Raw genomic sequence first — 23,532 nt, forward strand, 5'->3', positions numbered from 1 at the left:
TATCACAAATTGGAAGGAATCACTATCATTACAGCAGGGGAGCCCAACTTTGCCCAATGGAGGGTTGTAACGGGAAGCTGACAGAAGAGTGAAGGCCACAGCTACAGTAAACTGCATAGCACAGAGGCTACTGTTTAAGATGGAGCATTGCATGCTGAGACCAGAACCTCCATATTAACGATGAGACTTCCTTGCACTGTGTGGGCCTGCTCGGGTTCCCTCCTCGGCCACCTCTGAACTAGAGCAATGTAAACATCAAAGGAGGAGGGATAGCTCAGTGGCTTGAGGATTGGGCTGCTAAACCCAGGGTTATGAGCTCAATCCTGGAGGGGGCTACTTAGGGATCTGGGGCAAAATCAGTACTTGGCCCTGCTAGTGAAGGCAGGGGGCTGGACTCAGTGACTTTTTGGGGTCCGTTCCAGTTCTATGAAATAGGTATATCTCCATATATTATTATTACAACCCTCCCCCCCCCCAGCCCCAACTGAAATGCTGGTGGAAGTAGAAACAGAGAGATAATCAACTAGCCCTCTTTTTCGTCTATTTTAAACTGGGTGATGGCTAAGCATATAACACTGCAAAGGAGGAAAATAAGATTGCGTTTGAGAGGCTGAAATACTAGAGGGTCTGACATTGGTCACCTTTTAAACTTGGCTTCACTTTGAGAAGCTGCAAAACCAGCAGAAGGATAAGGAAGACAATTCGACACATCACACACCCACATGTTTTTCATTAGGTCGCCATGGCTCGAGAGCCATCTGCTGTCTGAGTCAGTAACATCTACTCTTTCCTTTTCTTGTCAAACTACTCCTGTTGTTTTGATGGTCAAATGTAAATCTCTCTTAAAGGGAATAGCATTCGCCTCTTCAGCAATTTTTGGTCTATTGTCAAGAAAGCAAAGCTAACTTCCTTTCCCCTGGACACTACTCTCAGTTTCAGGAGTGTCAAAACATCCCAAGAGAGCCCTTTTCTGGAAACTAGATGTCTTTTCTGAAAGGCATCTCACCACAGACCTGACAAATCTTACACTACCTGACTGGAAATATAACCACATGGAATTAGTAGGGTCAGGGAAAACAAGCCCTGCCTAAAATCCTCTCTGTTACTGAAGAGTCCTTAGGTTAGACCCACTTTTGGTGTAACTCTATGGACATCAATGGAGTTATACCAGTGATGAATTTGGCCCTCTGTTTCTGTGTGTCAGGGGCAAGGAACTTTCCACAAGCTTCCCTCCGATTTTCATTGAGGAGCTGCCTTCCTTTGTCTCTCTTTGTTCTGAGAGAATTTAGTACTTGTCAGAGGTGGTGAAGTGATGCCCCACAGGACACCATTTATCCACAAACAACACTGAAACCTTTCCCCCAAAGCCTACTCACAAAAGAAAGCAAAAATAAGCATGCCTCAACCTTAACCAGAAGGGACAGAACTTCTGTGTGGGAGGGGATCGTTCAGTTTTAATGCTCATTCAGTTGTCAGCTCCCCTCTGAGCTGAAACCGATGAAAAAGTTGCCCGAGTGAGAGAGGCTTTTTTGACGTGAACATGTATCCAGCACAGACTGGACTGAGATCCACCCACCCACTTCACACAGGCCATCAAACAGCATCGGGGAAAATGTTGTCACAGCCCCATCCTCAGCTGATGTAAATTGGCAGAGCTCCACCAAGTGAAAAAAACTCGCCAATTTACACCAGTTTACACCAGTTGGCTGTGAGTCTCTACCAGCACAGGTTGGGTGTGGAATAGTGACCTACAGGCGAAAGGCTCCATTGTCCAGTACCACTCCCTTGAGCCATGCAGCTTCCTCTTTATCAATGACTGGTGTATTCATTTTAATTTCTCCATGGGCCTCACCTCATCTAGGAACAGGGTAGTTATTTTCAGGTCATCACAAATCGCCTCTTCTGAATTGGACCCTGGGGCTTTTTGTATGAACAAGACAAAGACGTGAATTAGCCTTCGCTCACTGTGTAGAAATATTTTGACATTTGCATCAATTGTCAATTCACCTACAGAGGTGCTGGAATCAAAAATTTCAAACCTGACTGCCTACGGTTAGGCTCCCACATCTATCCTTAGGCAGCTCAACATAAGCGGACTAACTTTCAATGGTGCTGAGGAGCTTCTGTTGATTTCTATAGAGTCTGTGGGTGCTTGGCGCTTCAGCCCATTTAAATCCATATGTAGCCACCTAAATGTAAGTGCTTAGGTTTTCAGCTGTGGTACCCAATTCCAGGCACGTTAACAGGGCCTGATTTTCAAAAAGCGGAGAACACCCTCCCTTTGAAAAATCATCCCTCCCCCACCTTAACAATGTCACTTGTTACACGGATTTAGAAGCCTAATTTTAGGAACCCAGGTGTGGACATTTTGACCTTGGCGAGTAACATATAAGGAAACTTTGCAAAGAGGGTGTAATAATTTATATACACTTCTGAATTTCGGTGTATAGTATAGAAGAGGGATTATAAAAGTGTTTCATAGTAATAAACTGTATACTAGACTGCAAGAATTGATGAAAATGAGTTATTAGAGTATAATACAAATGTCTTATTATGGCAGGCTATAAACTTCTATATATTATAATTTTTAAGAGCATGATGATGCACAGAAAAATAAGATCTATAAAATCTGTGTCAAGAACAAAAATAAGTTAGAAGCAACTTTACTCAGATTATTAAATAGCTATGATAACATCCAAATGTCACTCATTAGTGCCCCTCTGCCAGGTTTTTATAAACTGGAGAGAGGGTGGATACTTTATATGCATTCTCAGCTAATTTCAAGACAGATAATTTCCCACATTAAGGCAGAGTAGTTCAAGTGTGGCCCATGAAACCCTACTCTACTGCCTATCACCACCTTCATCTTTAACACAACATCCCAGATCAAGGAAATATGGCTTCTCAGATCCAGATGGAGAGTTCCATTGCAGTGAATCCATAGGTAGAGACATCGGACACGATGATATGGACACATCCCACCCACAGACACAAAGGAAGCTGGGACTAGAACTGGTTTTCCTTTAACTCCTCCCGAAAGGCCTCTACCAAAGGAAAACTCTGGGAACTGCTATGGGCAACATGTCACCTAACTTCACTCTAGGCCAGCCACTATAGAACAGCATCACTTACTCACAGTACACTACTTCATACTGGGCCCTGCAATCAGTTGGGACCACACCTTGAAGATGAGGAGGGCAACAGTGTGGTGTTTTTATACTATGGTAATTAATGGGAGCCCCTGAGCAGACTTTGGTTCCTCTGAATAAAGTTTCAAACTCCTGTATGTTCTGCATGCTCCCTGTAGCTTCAGCAAGTGATGCATTAAAAAGACAGTATCCAAACAAACCTAGGGGATCAGAGGAAATCCATAAAAGCCAAATCCCCCTCTCAGAAACAGTGGCCTCCCTAAATACCTATATCAGAGGAAAAATAACTCTGAAACACACCTACTGGTAATCCAGGAGCATACACGTTACACTACATGCAGACATTGAATATGTACATCCTTTGGGATTGGATGCATGGCCTGGCAGTGCCCGTATTTCTGAACGAGCACATTTTATGGAAATCAAGTTGTATGCCCTCAACCTTGCTTATATCATCCTGTTTACCATCATTTGTTGGTGAGGCCTCATCTGGAATACTGTGTCCAGTTTTGGGCCCCACGCTACAAGAAGGATGTGGAAAAATTGGAAAGAGTCCAGCGGAGGGCAACAAAAATGATTATGGGTCTGGAGCACATGACTTATGAGGAGAGGCTGAGGGAACTGGGATTGTTTGGTCTCCAGAAGAGAAGAATGAGGGGGGATTTGATAGCTGCTTTCAACTACCTGAAGGGGGGTTCCAAAGAGGATGGAGCTTGGCTGTTCTCAGTGGTGGCAGATGACAGAACAAGGAGCAATGGTCTCAAGTTGCAGTGGGGGAGGTCCAGGTTGGATATCAGGAAAAACTATTTCACTAGGAGAGTGGTGAAACACTGGAATGCATTACCTAGGGAGGTGGTGGAGTCTCCTTCCTTGGAGGTTTTTAAGGCCCGGCTTGACAAAGCCCTGGCTGGGATGATTTAGCTGGGAATTGGTCCTGCTTTGAGCAGGGGGTTGGACTAGATGACCTCTTGAGGTCCCTTCCAACTCTGATATTCTATGATTCTATGATTGCAAAGTAGCATTCAGATAAATAAAAAGCTGATTAGGAGCTGGTTCTATGTTCTTTCCGCCTCCTACTCCATCATTCATGTAACCATGAATAATGGCGTAGGAGGCGGAAAGAACATAAATAAAATTGGCTTCACTAGGTTATCTGAACCTGTATTACGCATAGCAGCTTTTCCCCTAGTAAATGAAAACAAACATGGACACAGAGGCTCTAACCATCCAACATGCAAGGACCTCTTTTGGGACAAAGCCTCAACTTCTTCATTGGAGGAACCTGTACTTATTTACCTGTGTTCTTTTTGTAGAATTGGTTTGAAACCATATGTCTTGGCTGCATAGCCAATCTGAATGGTACAAACTAGCATTCCTACTTCAGACCTCCTTTTCTTCATGGTATAAAAAATGAGCATCAGGGATCTGGCTATTACAAGATAATCACACCCCTGGGGAAATTACTGGGCCCACGTATCTATGTTCCACGGATCATGATAATCTCATTGGGGTCGGTTAGCCATCAGGAAAGCTTGTTAAAGCAGCATGGCTTGTCAGGTCCTTGTCATTCAGAATGCTTACCAGGCTGTCCTAGTTTATAAGGCTCTCTGGGTCCCATGAACTTCCTCAGTTGGCATTTTGCACCAACGTTTATAAAACAGACACAATGTTTATCTCCTAAAATCTATCATTTTTCATCTTAAAAAAATGTAATAATTTAACTAATGCGGGACCCAATTCTGTTCTTATTTGCACCAGTGCCATTCTGAACTGACTTCACTGGAGTTACTGCTGATTAACATGGATGCAGGAGGAGAATCAGGCACTCTAAGACTGATTGATCCCATAAAGAAGGGATCTCTGCAGGGCATAATGCGTATACAGAGAAAAAACAGGTGGTGACTTGTGAAAAACAGAATGGATCTTCCCTTCCTGCACCTATTATTATTTTATTATTAGTAGTAATTATTTCTATTATGGAAGAGCCCAAAGGCTCCAATCAAGATCAGGTCTCCCGTGTGCTAGGTGCTATATAATCGCAGAGGAAGAGAGGGGTCTCTCCTGAAGACCTTATATGCAAATAGACAAGACAGAGAAAACCAATTTACAAAGTTCAAACAATGTGTCTGGGATGATGTCCTGTGCTGCTGGGTACATGCCTTGTTAGTTACAAACCTTCCCCCTCCCTCTCTCCAGGTGCCACAGCCATTCTGCTGCCCCAATGTGTTGTCCTTCTATACAACTCAGATATGGTGTGAAAGAGAAGGAGGAAAGGGATGACAAAGATTAAAGCAATATAACCCCCCCCCACAAAAGTCAAACAACCCCCCTACAAACCTTGATTATTGGCTCTTTAGGGCAGGGGCCAGTTTTTTCGTTCTGTGTTTGTACAGAGCCTAGCACAATGGGGCCCTGGTCTATGACAAAGGCTCCTAAGCATCACTGTCAAATTAATAATCCATAATACTGATGAATCTTGGGGGGTTCCTTCCCAGCCCACCAGAGCCAAACTGACATACCAGGGTCTGGTTACTCCTCATACTCCAGCACCATGTAGTATGGATAGGGCCCTACCAAATTTATGGTCCATTTTGGTCAATTTCATGGCCATACAAGTTTAAAAGTTGTAAATTTCATGATTTCAGCTATTTAAATCTGAAAGTTCATGGTGTTGTAATTGTAGGGGTCCTGACCCAAAAAGAAGTTGTGGGGTGGTCGCGAGGTTATTGCAGGGAGGTTTGCGGTACTGCTACCCTTACTTCTGAGTTGCTGCTGGCAGGACGCTGCCTTCAGAGCTGGGTGCCTGGCCAATAGTCGCTGCTCTCCAGTTGCCCAGCTCTGAAAGCAGCACAGAAGTAAGGGTGGCAATACTGTGACCCTCTTAAAATAACCTTGTCACCCCTCTGCAACTCACTTTTGGGTCAGGACCCCCAACTTGAGAAAGGTTGGTCTTCCCCCTGAAATCTGTATAGAATCATAGAAGATTAGGGTTGGAAGAGATCACAGGTGGTCATAGTCAAACCCCCTGCTCAAAGCAGGACCAACTCCAGCTAAATCATCCTAGCCAGGGCTTTGTCAAGCCGGGCCTTAAAAAACCTCTACGGATGGAGATTCCACCACCTCCCTAGGCAACCCATTCCAGTGCTTCACCACCCTCCTAGTGAAATAGTTTTTCCTAATATCCAACCTAGACCTCCCACATTGCAACTTGAGACCATTGCTCCTTGTTCTGTCATCTGCCACCACTCAGAACAGCCTATCTCCATCCTCTTTGAATCCCCCTTCAGGTAGTTGAAGGCTGCTATCAAATCCCCCCTCACTTGTCTCTTCTGCAGACTAAATAAGCCCAGTTCCCTCAGCCTCTCCTCATAAGTCACGTGCCCCAGCCCTCTAATCATTTTTGTTGCCTTCCTCTGGACTCTCTCCAATTTGTCCACATTCTTTCTGTAGTGGATGGCCCAAAACTGGATGCAATATTCCAGATGTGGCCTCACCAGTGTCAAATAGAAGGGAATAATCACTTCCCTTGGTCTGCTGGCAATGCTCCTACTAATGCAATCTAATATGGACTCTGGACTTGTCCTTGTTGAACCTCATCAGATTTCTTTTAGCCCAATCCTCCAATTTGTCTAGGTCACTCTGGACCCTATCCCTACCCTCCAGCATATCTATCTCTCCCCCCAGTTTAGTGTCATCCGCGAACTTGCTGACGGTGCAATCCATCCCATCATCCAGATCATTAATGAAGATGTTGAACAAAACCGGCCCCAGAACTGACCCTAGGGCACTCCGTTTAATACCGGCTGCCAACTAGACATCAAGTATCAGGGGGTAGCTGTGCTAGTCTGAATCTGTAAAAAGCAACAGAGGATACTGTGGCATCTTTAAGACTAACAGAAGAATTGGAGCATAAGCTTTCGTGGGTGAATGCCCACTTCATCAGACGCAAGCCTTTGTTAGCTTAAAGGTGCCACAGGACCCTCTGTTGCTTTTAACTAGACATCAAGCCATTGATCACTACCCGTTGAACCCGACAATCTAGCCAGCTTTCTATCCACCTTATAGTCCATTCATCCAATCTATATTTCCTTAACTTGCTGGCAAGAATACTGTGGGAGACCATATCAAAAGCTTTGCTAAAGTCAAGATATATCATGTCCGCCGCTTTCCCCATATCCACAGAGCCAGTTATCTCGACATAGACGGCAATCAGGTAGTAGATAATGTTTTCACCCCTCAACTCATATAGCAAGCACACAAAAGACCAGATTGCACAGAGGGAGACCAGATTTTTATGGTCTGTGATGCATTTTTCATGGCCGTGAATTTGGTAGGACTCTAGGTATGGAGTAACAGCGTCTCCCTGCTGACCGAGAGTGCTGTGATGCTAACACAAGTCCCGTGCCCTGCCCTGGTTCCTTGGCTTTTACTGAGACACAGCACAGGGTTTCTATCTCCTTTAGGCTAGAAAGAAGCTTCCACCCAGAAGTCCCCTAACCTCTCAACACCAGTACTGGACACGAGCCCTGTTGTTTCCCCCACTCCTCACCCACCTGGCAAGCAGAGCAGTTTTGGGCAAGTGAGGGAGGGAAAAAATCACACACTAAATTTTTACCTTACAATGCAAGAGCCCAGTTAGCTGCCTATGGGCTGTCACCAATGCACCATCAGAGCCTTTGTTGAACCAGCCCTACCAGTGTTAACCGTCTGGGGGAATTTTATTATTAATTATTCAACACTTTTGTTCTGATAGCACCTTAGGGTCACAATGAGGTCAGACCCCTTTGCGATAGGGGTTGTATAAACTCATGATAATGATAATCCTTGCCCCGGGGAGCTAATGGTATAAAAGATAGTAACAGGCGTAAGGAACGAAAGCGCAGTGAAACCCTGCAAAGATCTGATTCCAAGCCCACTGAACTCAATGGGCGGGGGGGAGGGTTTCCACTGATTTTAATGGTCTTTGGTTCAGTCTCCCAGCTGAACTTAAGGTTGCAGAGGGATGAGCAGGAGTGGGGAAGGGCCAGGAGAAGTGCGTGGTGCCATTTAAAGAAACTGGGGAAGTCCAGGGCCAGAAAACTCTATGACAGGAGGCAGTACAATTGGTACCTAGTGTTTTCCACAATTTAGATTTCTAGCAAACTGGTGGTTGCTGCTTTAATTATCTCAGCAAACACCTCACACCGGTGAGCACCTTATTGTAATATGGGTACACTGAATAATACATATTTACTGTGAAGAAAGGAAGGTGTTATTGTGTGGGAAGAATTTGGCAGCTCTGAATACTGAGCAGCAGTTTCTGCAAAGCAGTAGGATTCATACCGGTAATCAAGCCCATTAGCATTAAAAGGAACTGTCTAAATGTCAAGCCAGGTCCGATAAATAAGCCACTAACTCATTTAGAGATGGTTCAGAATGGCAAATTAAAAGTTTTGCTGCTAATTATGTTTCTTATTTTGGAGTTCTGTCAGTTTTTGCTTGTTACTTCCATTCTACTGAGATAATCTGCTGCCAAGATGTTCTGAAAACGGAGGCTAGGCAAACTTGGTCATAGAAAATAAGAACTTGTCTGAACCTCAGACCTCATTCACAAGCATTTGGAAGGGTCAAAAACTATGGGTGAGTACCCACTAGCCAGGTGTCCTTTAGTATCACCCCCACCCTCAACCCCATGCTGGACATCAGCCTGTGACCTCTTGTCTGGATCCAGTGACTCATTCCATTTCCTGCCCATCAAAGCCCCTCTTTTCCATCTCAGCTTCTGGTCTGCACCTGGGCCTTTGTGGATATAGAGACTAGATCCCCCAGAGGTCTCAGTAGATCTGAAAATCTCTGCCAGGCCCAGCCTGGCTGCTGTTTTCAACTCCTGTGGGATCAAGAGCCTTCCTTAATCAGAGGTACCCCTGGAATATATTGCACTGCCCACTGCTGACCTGTCCTCAAACCACCTCCTCCCAGCTGTCAATGCTTTCTGTCTCCCTCGCAATGAAAAGCATCCTTAGCCCCCAGATTACCCAACCCACCATGTATCCTCCAGCCCAGCCATGACGAGCCCCCTCCCACTGAGGGCCTGATCTTGCAAAGTGCTCAGTGCCTCCTGCAAAGCGCTGGGCGCCCCCAACTCTCGTTGACCTCAAGAGGAGTCTCAGTTCCTTGCAAGAGGCACTCAGCTGTTTACAGGATGTGGCCCATACTTTTCCTGTGGCTTTCAGCCATATTAGAAAGCAGTTATTTGGCCTCTGTAACTAGTCAGGGTTGGGACATCTCTACAGAAAAGCAGTAATGAAGAACTCCAAGTTTTTATGTCTGATTTGGTCTCTTAACTGCATAGAGAGGACAGTTGTCTCATGACAGCCCAAATGGCCACATATCCTGGCATACCTTCATCATCTGACTTCCTGTCTTCTCCTCCTGCTGCATCACTTTCAGCTCTCACAACTACAGATAAAGAACAAGCATGGCGTGTTTTAGTGGCTAACCTGCTTGGGCAATGGTAGTCACCTGACCTACATGTCATATGGCCAAATTCAGGAGTGGTTTAAGTGTTAGACTTGTGGAGACTGAACTGAGACATAGGAAATGTGACAGTGGCACTGGCTATTGGTTCAGTCAGTCAGGCACTTTGCCTCGGATAGTGACATATAACTGATACTCCTGATGAAGGCAAACCCATTCCTTCTCCTTTATGCAGCTGGTCAATCATACAATACCATATGATAGCATGGGAGAAACTAATTTTTGACACCCCCCACCCCCAGATGGTATTCATTGTATGCCCTGAAGCATCAAGATTGATAGCCTGTGTAATTTGCAACCTAGCTAGTGCAATTGCAGATGTTAATCCTATATACATAAATGCCAACCAAGCAAAAGTGGGGACTCTGTGGTGAGAGAGAGGAAAAATTTAAGCAAGGTTTCTACGGAGCTTCCTCCATAAAATTTTTGAGTCCAAAGCCTTCCATCTTTGAAGACTAACATATTTCAGTTATTAAAGTGTATGGAGTCTCGGGGAGGGTGGTGGTGGTGGAAGAGAAGCTACACAGGAATGGGTTTGTCTGGAATTCCATCCTATAATAGTTTGCTACTGTCAAAGTACATTCTGTTAAAGTACCAAGAAAGGCTGCACATCAAAACCCCAGGGCCTAGATTCACGCAGGTGTTTCCTACCTGACAATCACAGAGCTACATATAGAAACCAGCATCAGCACAATACAGAACAAAAGCAAGAAAACCCCCACACAGGGAAGCAGGCTGCTACCCCATGTCTTCCTCCTGTCTTGCTCTGCTAGGGACAGATGTCATCCTGATCTACAGATATAAAAATATACCCGTATTTGGCTTTATGTAACATTCTGGTGCCAAACTTTCTATGAAACAATGAGAAAAATTAACTTGGTATGCCCATCTGCCTCGTTCTTTGCTTTCCTATGTTTGCTTTGCTAGTTGCCTGTTTCTTTTCTCCTCAATTTTACCTCTAATTAATTTACCTCCTTTCAAGTCTTTCCCACCTTCTGACCTTTCCCCTCTTTCTCTTACTCTTTTTTCATTCTCCTTTCCCTCTTTCCCCCATGCCCTATGCCTCCTCCTTCCTCTCCACATAGTCTTTCCTTCCCACTGTTTTTCTTTCATCCCCCTTCTCTCAGATTTATTGTCCACTCTCTGACTCTCCCCCAGTCTCCTTTTCAATTTTCTTTCCCCCACCCCTCCAAGCCCAAGCTTCTGCTCACCTTTCATGGCAACTGCAGAATCCTACTCCTCCAATAGGCCCGCACCCTCCCATGGGATGGGAATGTGGAACCCACTGGTGAAGTTGGGGAGGGAGGCCACATGTTGCTAAGTGTTTCGTGGTGAGATTGGGGCAGGGCATGGTAGGCTGCCTCCTTCAAACATTCAAACAGCATCAGGGGAGGTGGCATGATCCAGCGCCCAGATGGAAACCACAGTCTGAGACTGTGAATGGACAGCAGCTGTCCATGGGCTGACCCTCTCAAGCAGACTGGAGAGGTGGTCCATGCTGTGCAGGGATGCAGTGCCTCTTGATGCTTCTCACAGAGACAGGTCTGCCTGGAAGGTCTAATACATTTTGACTCTTGCTACTTTAGTTGCCTCAATAGCCTTCTGCAGCAGTGAATTCCATAGGTTCCTTATACTTTCCAGTTAAAAGTATTTTACGTTATCCTTTTAATTCCATCGAGCATCTCTTGTGGTTGTATTGTGGGAAAGGCCTGGGAGTCTAGAGGCTGGTGGGACAGGTACAGATGGGAGATGAGGGAAGCTGAAAGATGGCTGTGTGGTCAGAAGGGAAAGGGCGAAATGTTGCATCATCAAATGGGCAAGCCCAAAGTAACACCTACCTCATTCAAATCCCCACCCATGAGCCAGAACCCTCCTGCTAAGTTGCCAAACCCCCTCTCACTTTGGTTGCTGCTCTCGACAATATTCCTGGACAGGGTGATTTATCCCCCATTACTATGGAGCGTTAGCTATCTCTCCTCTAAAGTAACAAAGCTGGGATTTTCAAAGGAGACTAGTTTAAGGGTGTTGGATGCCTAACTCTCATTGAAAACCCCACTTTAATTTACAGTGACCAGGATTATTCATAGATTCCCAGGCCAGTCCGACCTCCTGTATAACACAGGCCATAGAACTTCCCCAACATAATTTGTTTTGAACTAGAGCCTCTTTTAGAAAAAGGTCCAATCTTGATTTAAAAATTGCCAATGATGGAGTCTCCACAAGCGCACCCTACCTTCGTCTTTGGATTTTGTTTGGTTATTTTCTTCACTTCCTTCTTCAGACTCTTGTGTCTCAATTTCTTCACTTACGTTAGTAAAGAGCACCACAACACCTGAAACATAAAAGCAGATTTGTGTTCCGAGTTGGTCTGATAGTGCACTGGCTGTGCTGAACTAAATGAGGCTAATCCTTAACCAGAGCCATGTGGTGTGTGGCCAAAACTCTTGTCCCACATAGAAACATTTTATTGGAATAGGATGATGATCCATCTAGTTTGGTTTCCCACCCTAAAAATGTTTTAATTGGGTGCTTCAGGGGAAGGAGAAAATCCCCAACTTTGTACCTGGGTAACATAGGCTCAGGAATTAGAGCTGCAGGCAGCATCCCCAAGTTTCACTGTGAAAAGTTTGCTGGTGCTATCAGAATGGAGCTGGCATTATTTTGCGATTCTTGAGAATCCCGGAGCTGTGCTGAACCCGTGTGGTGTGAGCGGGAATCACACTTTTTCACATTGCTTTTGAACACACGTGGTTTACAGTTTCGTTAGCTGGCTTTCAGCACCCCCCAGCACCACTGCCTGGGTAACCATGAATCATTAGATGCCATGGGGTGGAAGTTACTTCCCAATCCCAGCTGGGGATCATTTATGTCCCTAAGCATAAAAATGGAAAACGTAGCTTTGTTAGTATAAAATCGGACTGTGACCCAGGCACCTGTTGGTGCCAACTGTTAGAGGACAGAGACGGTGCATAGAGTTTTACAGGGATCCCCTGGGTTGGATAGGTGCATATTAATTCACCAAAGTTAGTAAGGTCTCTACTGAGAGCCAGTTGCTCATAAATGATTGGTTGCCATAATCATTGCAAAATGTATGTAGAGATAATATTTAAGGAGTTATGTTTCTATACTAAAAGTTATGTTCTTAAGGCAGGTAACCAGGCAGTGACATGTCTTAGACAGTCCCTTTTGAGGCAGTGGGTAACAGACGCTTATCTCCCTGTTTGGCCATTGTGTATTGTGCTCATAATAATGTAGGCCTATTTGCATATTGAGCCACACGCTGATTAAGAGCAGGGGCAGCTCCAGGCACCAGCGCACCAAACGCGTGCCTGGGGCGGCAAGCCGTGGGGGGTGGCCTGCTGGTTGCCATGAGGACAGCAGTCAGGCTGCCTTCGGTGGCATGCCTGCGGGAGGTCCGCTGGTCCCACGGTTTCGGTGGCGGGTACGCCAAAAGTGGGGGACCGGCTGACTGCCATGTTTGGGGCGGCAAAATACATGTAGATTTCCCAATCTCTTAATTGGGGTGGCTCTAAGTAAGGAGTATACAGGAAAAAAAACAACCAGCAGGAGGGTGTCCTGCTTATGAAAAAGGACAATGGATTGTTCTGATATATCTGGGGCTGCTAATAGACACCCTAGATCTTGACTCACGAATGGACGATCACAGCCAAGCCTGGCTGTAAAATGCTAGAAGAACTTTGTGTGAGCCTTGCTCTATAAGACATGAGAGCATCTAGTTAATTAAGTCTAGGTTTTAGAATGTGTGTTATGAATTATTTGCTACGTGACCCTTTGTTTCCAATACTTCTCCTTGCTGCCCTTGAATTGCTTTGCTTTGTTACAGAAGATCACACTGGTTTTTACCATACACATGTCTATAGGGTGTGGGATAAGCAGAGTGGTGATCTGAGGTGGAGCTGATAAGCTGGGGTGTGCTGCTTATTTGGCAGCAGTAAATCTGTGAATACTGTAAATGTCCGTCCAGTGGACCAGGGGCTGGGCACTCCAGGGAGATGCTCAGAGGGCTCGGGAGTTGGGGTGTGCCTATCGCTAACCTGCAGAGTGAGAGCAGGGCATGCATAGGCCTGGAGGGGTGTGCTTGCATTGCCCATGGCTGGTGGGGTTGGCGAGCTGAGCCATTGCAGGGACAGACAAGGCCCCCCTCACAACCTTGGTACACCCAGGAAGCATCACATTGATACTATCTTGCTAGATGATAGGCCCTGGAATGCCCCGTGGCAGTGAGTCTGGCTGTCAACCTGACCGCACTCTTTTTGTCCAGCATTCCACAGAGCTAGAAAGACACGATTCCAAACAGAGGCCAATAGGGATGACACAAAAGTATTAAAAAAAACCCTGTCCCTCTGCTTTGTTACTTATCAAAACTGGAGTTATGCCTTGGAGGTGGAAGAGTCAGCAGGCGGGGCAGTTTGGGTCCTACGAGCTTGTGAAAGCAAGAGGTGTATAAGAATTAAAAGGGCAGAAATCATAAAGTGGTTGGTTCTAATCCCTTCATAGTCACAGTTGTCCATAACTTACAGAGGAAGGATGGTCTAGGGGTTAGGGTGATTCAGGACACCTAGGGTCAACTCCCTCCTCTGCCACAGACTTCCTGTGTGAACTTGGGCAAGTCACTTAGTCTCCGTGTGCCTCAGTTCGTCATCTTCAAAAGGGAGATAAAAGTCCTTCCCTATCTCCCAAGGGTGCTGCGAGGACAAATACATTAAAGAGTGACAGGTTTCAGAGTAGCAGCCGTGTTAGTCTGTATCTGCAAAAAGAAGAACAGGAGTACTTGTGGCACCTTAGAGACTAACAAATTTATTAGAGCATAAGCTTTCGTGGACTACAGCCCACTTCTTCTATGCATCCGAAGAAGTGGGCTGTAGTCCACGAAAGCTTATGCTCTAATAAATTTGTTAGTCTCTAAGGTGCCACAAGTACTCCTATTAAAGAGTGAGAGGTGCTCAGATATGCTGGTCATGGGGGCCATGCACGCACCTGCCATAGGAATAAGATGGAACTGCCCTCTATGAAGAGTTACAGGAATTCGTTATGGCCTGTCGATCAGCTAATAAGAACCTTCCCTCCCTCTACACAGGCTTCCTTTTTTCAATCTGGCACTTATCTCTGGGGGGCTCTGGGTCACACAATATTATGGGCCAAATATTCAAAGATAGGCACCTAAGCTGAGTCCATTATATACAGAAATACATTTGTATACGGCATCTGGTTCTTGTGCATGTGGTCATCCATTTTGCAGGCACACCTGTTTCACGGGCACCTATTTTTGAACATCTGCCTACGATCTATGAACCAGGGACTCTCTGTTGTATAATTTATTTACCCGGGAAAGCTACAATGTCTGGGAATTTACTGTTTTCCCTCTCAGGTAAATTTGGTCATTACCTGACCTTCTCAGGTTTCAGATCAGCCAGACGTTATGGACTTGATGCAGGAACCACTTAGTGGCCTGTGTTTTGCAGGAGGTCACACTAGATGATCATAGTGGTCCCTTCTGGCCTTAAAAAATAATAATCTATGAATCAGTGTCCCACAGCCAGAGCGCTGTTGAGCTGGATTTATAAATTAGGATTTCTCTAGTTTTTAGTCCCGGACCTCCCCAACCACTAGCCCATCCAACACCCTGTCACATGCTTTACCTCCTGATGGGTTATTGATTAAAATATTAATTATTTAAAATGGGGGGGAGGGATAGCTCAGTGGTTTGAGCATTGGCCTGCTAAACCCAGGGTTGTGAGTTCAATCCTTGAGGGGGCCACTTGGGGATCTGGGGCAAAATCAGTACTTGGTCCTGCTAGTGAAGGCAGGGGGCTGGACTCAATGACCTTTCAAGGTCCCTTCCAGTTCTAGGAGATGGGATATCTCCATTATTATTTTATTATTATAAAATTTCTGATGCCCTAAGAGATTAACGAATGTCAGTGTTTAATCATTGTTTGTTCCAGATTAAATTTTTTAAAGAGTTTATTTTATTAAGAATCACCAATTTATATTTCTGGACATTTTAGTTCTAAGCTCACAGGTTTTTTTATAGTTACCTCACAGAATGTTTCCCATGCTATCCAAATTCACTGGTATGCTCCAGTGCTGTACACCACGCTAGAAAGGCAAAGCAGTAATAAACCCAGCTTCATCGGCTGGTTACACTGAGTTTGTAGCGTTAGGGTGATGCAAAGCAGCTGGATCCTGCTGGTGAATCCATCCCCAAATGCTGACATTTCTGTGTTAACTTGGCCTCATCAGACATGTTATGTGCATTGCCACAGCAAGTAGGGCCTCAGTCCTGGACGAGGACCCCATGGTGCTAGGCACTGTACAAACAGTTAAGTGTTAGCTGAACCGCTTGGTAATAGTGACCATAACATAACAAAATGTAACATCCCTATGCACAGGAAAGCACTAAAGCAGCTCACCAAGGTAGCATTTAATTTCAGAAAGGGGATCTACACAAAAATGAGGACGTTAGTTAAACAGAAATTAAAAGGTATGGTGCCAAAAGTGAAATCCCTGCAAGCTGCATGGAAACTCGTTAAAGACACCACAATAGAGGCTCAATTTAAATGTATGTCCCCAAATTAAAAATAAATAAATTAAAGGACCAAAAAAGGGCCACTGTGGCTAAACAACAAAGTAAAAGAAGCAGCGAGAGGCAAAAAAGCATCCTTTAAAAAGTGGAAGTTAAATCCTACTGAGGAAAATAGAAAGGAGCATAAACTCGGGCAAGTTATGTATAAAAATATAATTAGGCCAAAAAAGAATTTGAAGAACCGCTAGCCAAAGACTCAAAAAGTAACAGATTTTTTTTTTTTAAAGTACATCAGAAGCAGAAAGCCTGCTAAACAACCAGTGGGGCCACTGGACGATTGAGATGCTAAAGGAGCACTCAAGGAAGAGAAGGCCATTGTGGAGAAACTAAATGAATTCTTTGTATTGGTCTTTATGGCTGAGGATGTGAGGCAGATTCCCAAACCTGAGCCATTCTTTTTATGTGACAAATGTGAGGAACTGTCCCAAAACTGGGTGTATGGGCAACGAAATGGCAGATGAAATTCGATGTTGATAAATGCAAAATAATGCACATTGGAAAACAATCTCAGCTACAATATACATACAAAATGATGTGGTCTAAATGAGTTGTTACCACTCAAAAAAGAGATCTTGCAGTCATTGTGGATAGTTCTCTGAAAACATCCACTCAACATGCAGTGGCAGTCAAAAAAGCTAACAGAATGTAGGGAATCATTAGGAAAGGGATAGCTAATGAGACATGAAATATCATATTGCCTGTATATAAATCCATGGTATGCCCACATCTTGAATACTCACGTATTGCCCCATCTCAAGAAAGATATATTAGAATTGGAAAAGGTACAGAAAAGGGCAACAAAAATAATTAGGGGTATGGAACAGCCTCCATATGAGGAGAGTTGAATAAGACTGGGACTTTTCAGCTTGGAAAAGAGACAACTAAGGAGGGGATATGATAGAGGTCTATAAAATCATGACTGCTGTGGAGAAAGTAAATAAGAAAGTGTTATTTACTCCTTCTCATAACACAAGAACTAGGGGTCACCAAATGAAATTAATAGGCAGCAGGTTTAAAACAAAAGGAAGTATTTCTTCACACAACACACAGTCAACCTGTGGAACTCTTTGCCAGAGGATGTTGTGAAGGCCAAGACTATATTAGTGTTAAAAAAAGAAGAACTAGATAAGTTCATGGAGGATAGGTCCATCAATGGCTATTAGCCAGGATGGGCAGGGATACAAAACCATGCTCTGAAGTGTCCCTAACCTCTGTTTGCCAGAAGCTGGGAATGGGTGACATGGATCACTTGATGATTACCTGTTCTGTTTATTCCCTTTGGGGCACCTGGCATTGGCTACTGACCCAGTATGACCGTTCTTAAGTGGCAGTGTCTATCCCTGGTTTATTATTGAAGGTAGTCCTTATTACATTGCTGCTTATGTTGTTAAATGTACACAGTAAATACACTGGATGTGCAATATGGCCACCTTAGTATTGCTGTAGGAACCTGTCCTTTTGGATTTCCTGGGCCTCACTTAAATCACTGTGCTGGGCTCTGGGGGAAGAAGGGGGTTTGGATGTATTGGCTGGGGTGTGTGTGTGTGGCTGGGCTCTGTGGGGAGGAGTTTTGCGTGTCTGACCCCCCCATCTGGGCTCTGGGGAGGTGGGAAGGGCACAGAGAAACAGGAACTGGGATGTCATAGGGGTTTCTTTAACACTCTACTCCTGGGGGGATTTTGTGTGTGTGTCAGTATTGTTACAGACATACTTGCTGACAGGTATTTTGATATAAATTACCAAAATAATTGAAACTGGCGTGATTATGTAGTGTTATTTTGACAAATAAAATTTGCAGAATTTTAAAATATTGTGTACAGAATTTTTAATTTTTTGGAACAGAATGCTCCCAGGAGTACTTTAGACACCTAAATCCCAGGAAAATCAATGGGAGTTAGGTGCTTAAATGCCTTTGAGGGTCTGGTCCTTAGGCCCTAATTCTGATACTTCTGTTCAGTAGCATTTTACTCTCTCTGTGATCACATTGGCTTTACTGTGGCTATTTGTGGAGTAAGACAGAACATAAGAAAGTGTATCGGAATCTGACCCTTAGTGCTCCTCACCTTGACTTGGTATGGGCTCAGGACTGTCCTTGCCATCCACATCTTCTCTGCTCCTCTTCTCCTCTCTGATTACTGATATAGCTTAAAGATCATGTTTTAGTTATGAAGTAAGCTTAGGAAGTAGGAGGGAAATTAAATTTACTGCTTCTGTGACTAGAGATATGAAATAAATCTCAGATTCAATGATAGATCAATAACATCAAGATTGGTTTTAAATTATTAATAAACTATGAGAAATGAGCATAATAATTCTATGAATCCCAGTTCTGAGGTCCTGTAAATTTTCGAAGCAAAACCTGCACATCTTTGGCAAAAGCTACCCTTAATAAGTTAATGTCCTTTGTTTTGTTGCTAAGCATTTAATAGATTCAGAGGTGGGCTGTGATAGGTTGGCGGTAATGCATTTTCTGTCATATAACCATGAAAATACTACACCATCAGCTCCCAGTGGCATGACAGACAACCTCACTCAGCTGGGGCCCGATGCAGTCTGAATTTTTTCCCCAGGCTCTGCAACAGAAGAGGGAATGTCCTCCTTTGAGGGGGGCCATTCCTCTTAAAGGCAGATACATAGGACCTGATTTTGCTCTCTCATCAGTGTCCCAGAGTAACTCCACTGAAACTACTGGAGTTACACTAGTGTAAGAGGACAAGCAGGCCCTTAAAGGTGATTTTACACCATCACAGAGACCTATCCTGTTCCTCGGCATCCAGGAGAAACCACCTCCTTCTGCAAGACAACAGTGGGGCCATTTTTGAACCAGCTGACAGAGTCCATTATGGTAGAAGTTTTAAGGCACTCACACATGAAGTGAACTTTCCCAGCCAACAACTCCATTATGAAGCAGGAGCTATCAGTGAGGGAGAAGGGGCCCATTAGCCTGAAGAGACCTGTAATGGTCATGGGGATAGGACGGGAATGTGAGCAGAAAGGAGCTCCCCATAACTAGAATGTTTCTAGATGCAAGGTCTGCTGTAGGGTATGTCTACACTGGAATTAGACACCTGGGGCTGGCCCATGCCAGCAGACTCGGGCTCCTGGGGCTATTTAATTGCAGTGTAGATGTTCGGGCTCAGGCTGCAGCCCAGACGCTAGGTCCCTGTAAGCGGGAGGGTCCCAGAGCTCAGGCACCAGCCCACGCCAGAACATCTACACCTCAATTAAACAGCCCCTTAGCCCAAGCCCCGTGAGCCTGAGGCAGCTGGCCCGGGACAGCCGCAGGTTTTTAACTGGAGTGTAGACATATCCCAAGTGTCCTCGTTGGTTTTGTCTAGGTTTCCACACACCCCTGCAGACTGGCCACATGAGGGAGCCATCAGCCAACAGAGGCAGTGAAACTGACAGCAGTCTGGCTAAGCACATACGCACCCCGAGGATCAACTCCCACTAAGGCCTTTCTTCTGTTGCAACCCTGCCTTCTGACTCCTGTGAGGTCTCTCAGGGAGCCCTACTCAGTGCTGGGGCCTTGACCCATTGCAAATAGGCTCTCCGAACCTATGGGGATTTGACTTTATATGCAGGGGGTCATTATGGCTCAAGGCACTGCTGCTGCTGCTCACAAGCAGTTCTCAAGTGGAACCCAGGCTCTGATTTAGCCTCAGATCTGAACTCTAGCCTATGTCGAATGCCAAGCTAGAGGGGGATCTGAACACTGCTACTTGAGCCAATCTTTGCATACAACCCTACTAAAATACAAGGCAAAACAAACCTGGCTGCAGAAAACCAGCTGTTCAAATGTAGATGCACTGCACTGAATAAAGGAGGGCAACACACATTAGCAACTCAGGAATGAGAGATTTATCCTCCTGTCAAAATGCTTCAAATGCATCAAAGTTCATGCTGAAAAAAATTGTGCATTTTTTTTAACCTGATGCCACAAAGCCATTTTTGAAAGCAAATCGACTGTTTCATTTTTCCAAAGTGCACTCTTTGGAAAGCAGTGTGTTTTGGATGTTAAATATGGTGCTGCTGTTTGATGAGCTCACCATTCTCAATGGATGCCAGGGATTTGTCTGAATAACTCCATTCTGTCTGGGTCCCCAGATCCTCAACCTCACATCCTCTTCTGTGAGTGGCGGAAGATCCATCAACAGACTTTCTGCAAAGAGGCCACAGCAGACTGGCTTTTACATTACTACTAGTGACCAGAGTGGAAAAAGTATCAGAAATGTTCACTGAAGTAACGCACAAGCCAAATTTTTCAGAAATGACAAGTGATTACAGCAGGGGCAATGCCAGCCTCTTCCCAGTGGCGGGGCTGAGGTGGGCTAGACAGAAAAAAAATTTTTTTGGGGGGGGGGCACAGGGCTGCACTATACATCTTGTGGGCACACGCCACCCTGCCTTCTCCAGTTCTGCGCTGCTGCTGGTGGTGGTGCTGCCATCACAGCTGGGCTCCCAGCCAGCAGCTGCCTCTTTCCAGCTGCCCAGCTCCGAAGACAGTGCCGCTGCCAGCAGCAGCGATATAAGGATGGCAATACCATACCATGACACTCTTACTTCTGCATAATGTTTGGCCTTTGCACGGGGAAGGGTGGCTACTGGGAGGCCAAGGCAAAGTTTGGGGTGGCTATTACCTGTGCAAGCCACCCCCTTTCGCCACCGCTGGATTTTGGGTGCCTCCAACTTGAGACACCTTAAAGGTCCCTGATTTTCAATGTGTGTGTGTGTGGGGGGGGGGGAGAAAGGGGGCTGCACTTTCTGAAAGCCAGACCCCTTTAAGGTGTCTCAAGGTGGGCACCCACAATCACCAGTCACTTTGGACTCACAAAGGGAACAGATCTGTTTCATAAGAGGCAGCTGACTTCACACAGAATTTTTCAGAAGAAAGCCACACTTTAAAATGAATGAAAACATGGGGGCAACTATCAGCCTCAGGCATCCAAAAATATTAGTGGGGATCAGTGTATAAGAGCAAGCCTCCAGCCTTGTCACTTTCATTACCGCTGTTCCCTGGGGATTTCTAACCTAAGCATGACTGGCATGTGCTCCTCAAGGCTAACCTCAATTTGGAGTGATTGATGCTCTGCTCATTTCATCTTCTGATCATGCAACTCAGTGTAGCACTCACTCTGCATTGTGTGTGCGCCACAGTCCGACACCGGGGCTGAGTGTATTGGTGAGGAGAAGGAGGTGGGTCTCTTGGACCTCAGTATGATTAGTAACCAATGAGGTTTGAGGGATTGGCCTGTCATTTTCTGCACTTTCTTTTCACCTAAAATTGACTGGCAAGCGGTGAAATCATTTTGAACTAGTGTTAAAGAGCTGACATGGCTCCCGTCCAGCCATCTCTACCTGACATCCCTGTGAGATAGATAGTTTAGTTTGCCTCCTAAATGGTCATTTAAAGGTGTTCAAGGTCTTTATGAGCATCCTCCTGCGTAGGAGAAACAAGGCTGAGCAAAGTGCCACCAGGGACTGATTGAATGTGACCTGCAGAAAGCCAGTGGATTTTTTTTCCCCATAGCATTAGTGATTCATCGAGGCTGTTACACATCACTGCCTTCATATTAGGTGTCTTATGGTTAAGAATTTTAAAAGATTCTGGGCACTGTACACATTGAAATTTACATATTAACTGATGAAAACCCCACAGGAATGACCAATCTAAGTTACTTATATGGCCCCATTACCGTAGTATCCGAGCGCCTCATAATCTTTTAACATTTTTGCCCTCACAACATCCTGTGAGGTAGGGAAGTGCTAGCATTCTCAGCTTATAGAGGAGGCACAGAAGCACAGAGAAATGAAATAATGTGCCTAGGGTCACACACAGTCTGCTGCAGAGAAGGAAATTGCACCCAAGTCTTCTAAGTCCCAGGCTAGTGCCCTAATCACTGGCTTAGATCCTACTTCACCTAGAAGCCAGAATTGCCCACCTCCGGGGAAGGAATAAAGCCTCCCCCTCCATGCTTTTCTACTTCCTAGGTTGCCAATAAGATTTTTCTTGCATTTGCAGAGACCATTTGCTTACTCTTGTGAACTCCCATTAGTCTCTTGGGAGTTGTGCAGTTAATCTCTCCTCATATCACAGAGAGGAATTTACCCCAGGATGGGTATGTGACACCCTAGCATCCCACTATTCACCAGTCATGTAATTAGGATATGTTTTGTACAAAGTATGTCTTGTGAGGTATCATTCTAAAAGTCTTGATCTGCTAGACATTAATATTTTGTTGGATTGTATGTGTTATCGTCATAGGTGAAGTTATGAAGTTTGGCTATGTATGTGCTCCTGAAACATGTTGTGAGATTGAAAACACCCACAATCAGCCTTTCAAGTACAACAGTAAAAAGGCCAAACAACGTTAATGGCTTATTGAGGAAATGCACACAAGCACAAGGATTACCCCAGGAATTGTGTACAGTAGAAACCTCTCAGAGATAGCACTACACAATGGGAACTGTTTGACCCAGAGCACAGCAAAAGAGCTTTCCAGCAAGTGAGAAGAAGATATAAAAGAGGGGAAATGACATCATAAGGGGTCCTCACTCTCCGTGCAACACCACACCTGGAAACACCTGAGGGGCAAGGATTGAACTGTGGAAAATGATGGTCCTAGGCTAGAAGGACCATTAGCCTGTATATGAAAATCTGGAAAAGTCAAAGCAACTTGTGAGAATTTTTTAATTTATATCCTACCTATCTAGTGTGTGAAGCTCAGTTTGCAGTTTTGGTTTATTTACTAAGGTAATCTGCTTTGATCTGTTGGCTATCCCTTATAATCACTTAAGATCTACCTCTTGTACTTAATAAACTTGTTTTTGTTTTAAACCCAGTTTGTGTAATTCAAAACTGGAGGCGGGGAGGGCAAAAAGCTGTGCATCTCTCTCTCCACATTGAGGGAGAAGGTGAATTTCAATTAGCTTACACTGTACAGTTCTCTGTGCAGTGTAGGACAATACAATTTTGGGTTTACTCTCCCCTTGAGTGCAATTCCTTAGCTGAGAGCCTTCCCATGCAATACTGATCTCAGTGTCTGTCTTTCTGCAGCTGGGTGTCCCCCTACCTGTGTGCGTGCGTTAGAGGAGGCTTGAGGGCCTGGCTTAGCAGGACAGGGTGAGGAAGCCCAGGCTGGTGGAATGGCGGGCTCAGTGGTACCCCAGTACATCAGGTGGCTCCCCAGAAGGGAGGGAGGGGAGCAACCCATCACAGTGAACTGTTTTCCCAGTTTTTCTGAATTTTGAAATGAATGA

At 45.0% G+C, this 23,532-nt stretch overlaps 1 protein-coding gene across 1 annotated transcript in view; it reads right to left on the reverse strand.

Moving 5' to 3' along the window:
• The window catches only part of ERICH6B (glutamate rich 6B), a 65,320-nt gene that overhangs the window by 16,968 nt on the left and 24,820 nt on the right, over positions 1-23,532 (reverse strand). Inside the window, exons 4-8 of the mRNA XM_054014422.1 lie at positions 20,322-20,434; positions 18,336-18,416; positions 11,899-11,997; positions 9,531-9,587; positions 1,853-1,920 (exon numbers count right to left, since the gene is read on the reverse strand). Coding sequence (XP_053870397.1) covers positions 1,853-1,920; positions 9,531-9,587; positions 11,899-11,997; positions 18,336-18,416; positions 20,322-20,434 — 418 coding nt within the window. The remainder of the gene's footprint in view (positions 1-1,852; positions 1,921-9,530; positions 9,588-11,898; positions 11,998-18,335; positions 18,417-20,321; positions 20,435-23,532) is intronic.

Source organism: Malaclemys terrapin, chromosome 1 (genome assembly GCF_027887155.1).
Source record: "Malaclemys terrapin pileata isolate rMalTer1 chromosome 1, rMalTer1.hap1, whole genome shotgun sequence".
NCBI classification, from domain to species: domain Eukaryota; kingdom Metazoa; phylum Chordata; order Testudines; family Emydidae; genus Malaclemys; species Malaclemys terrapin.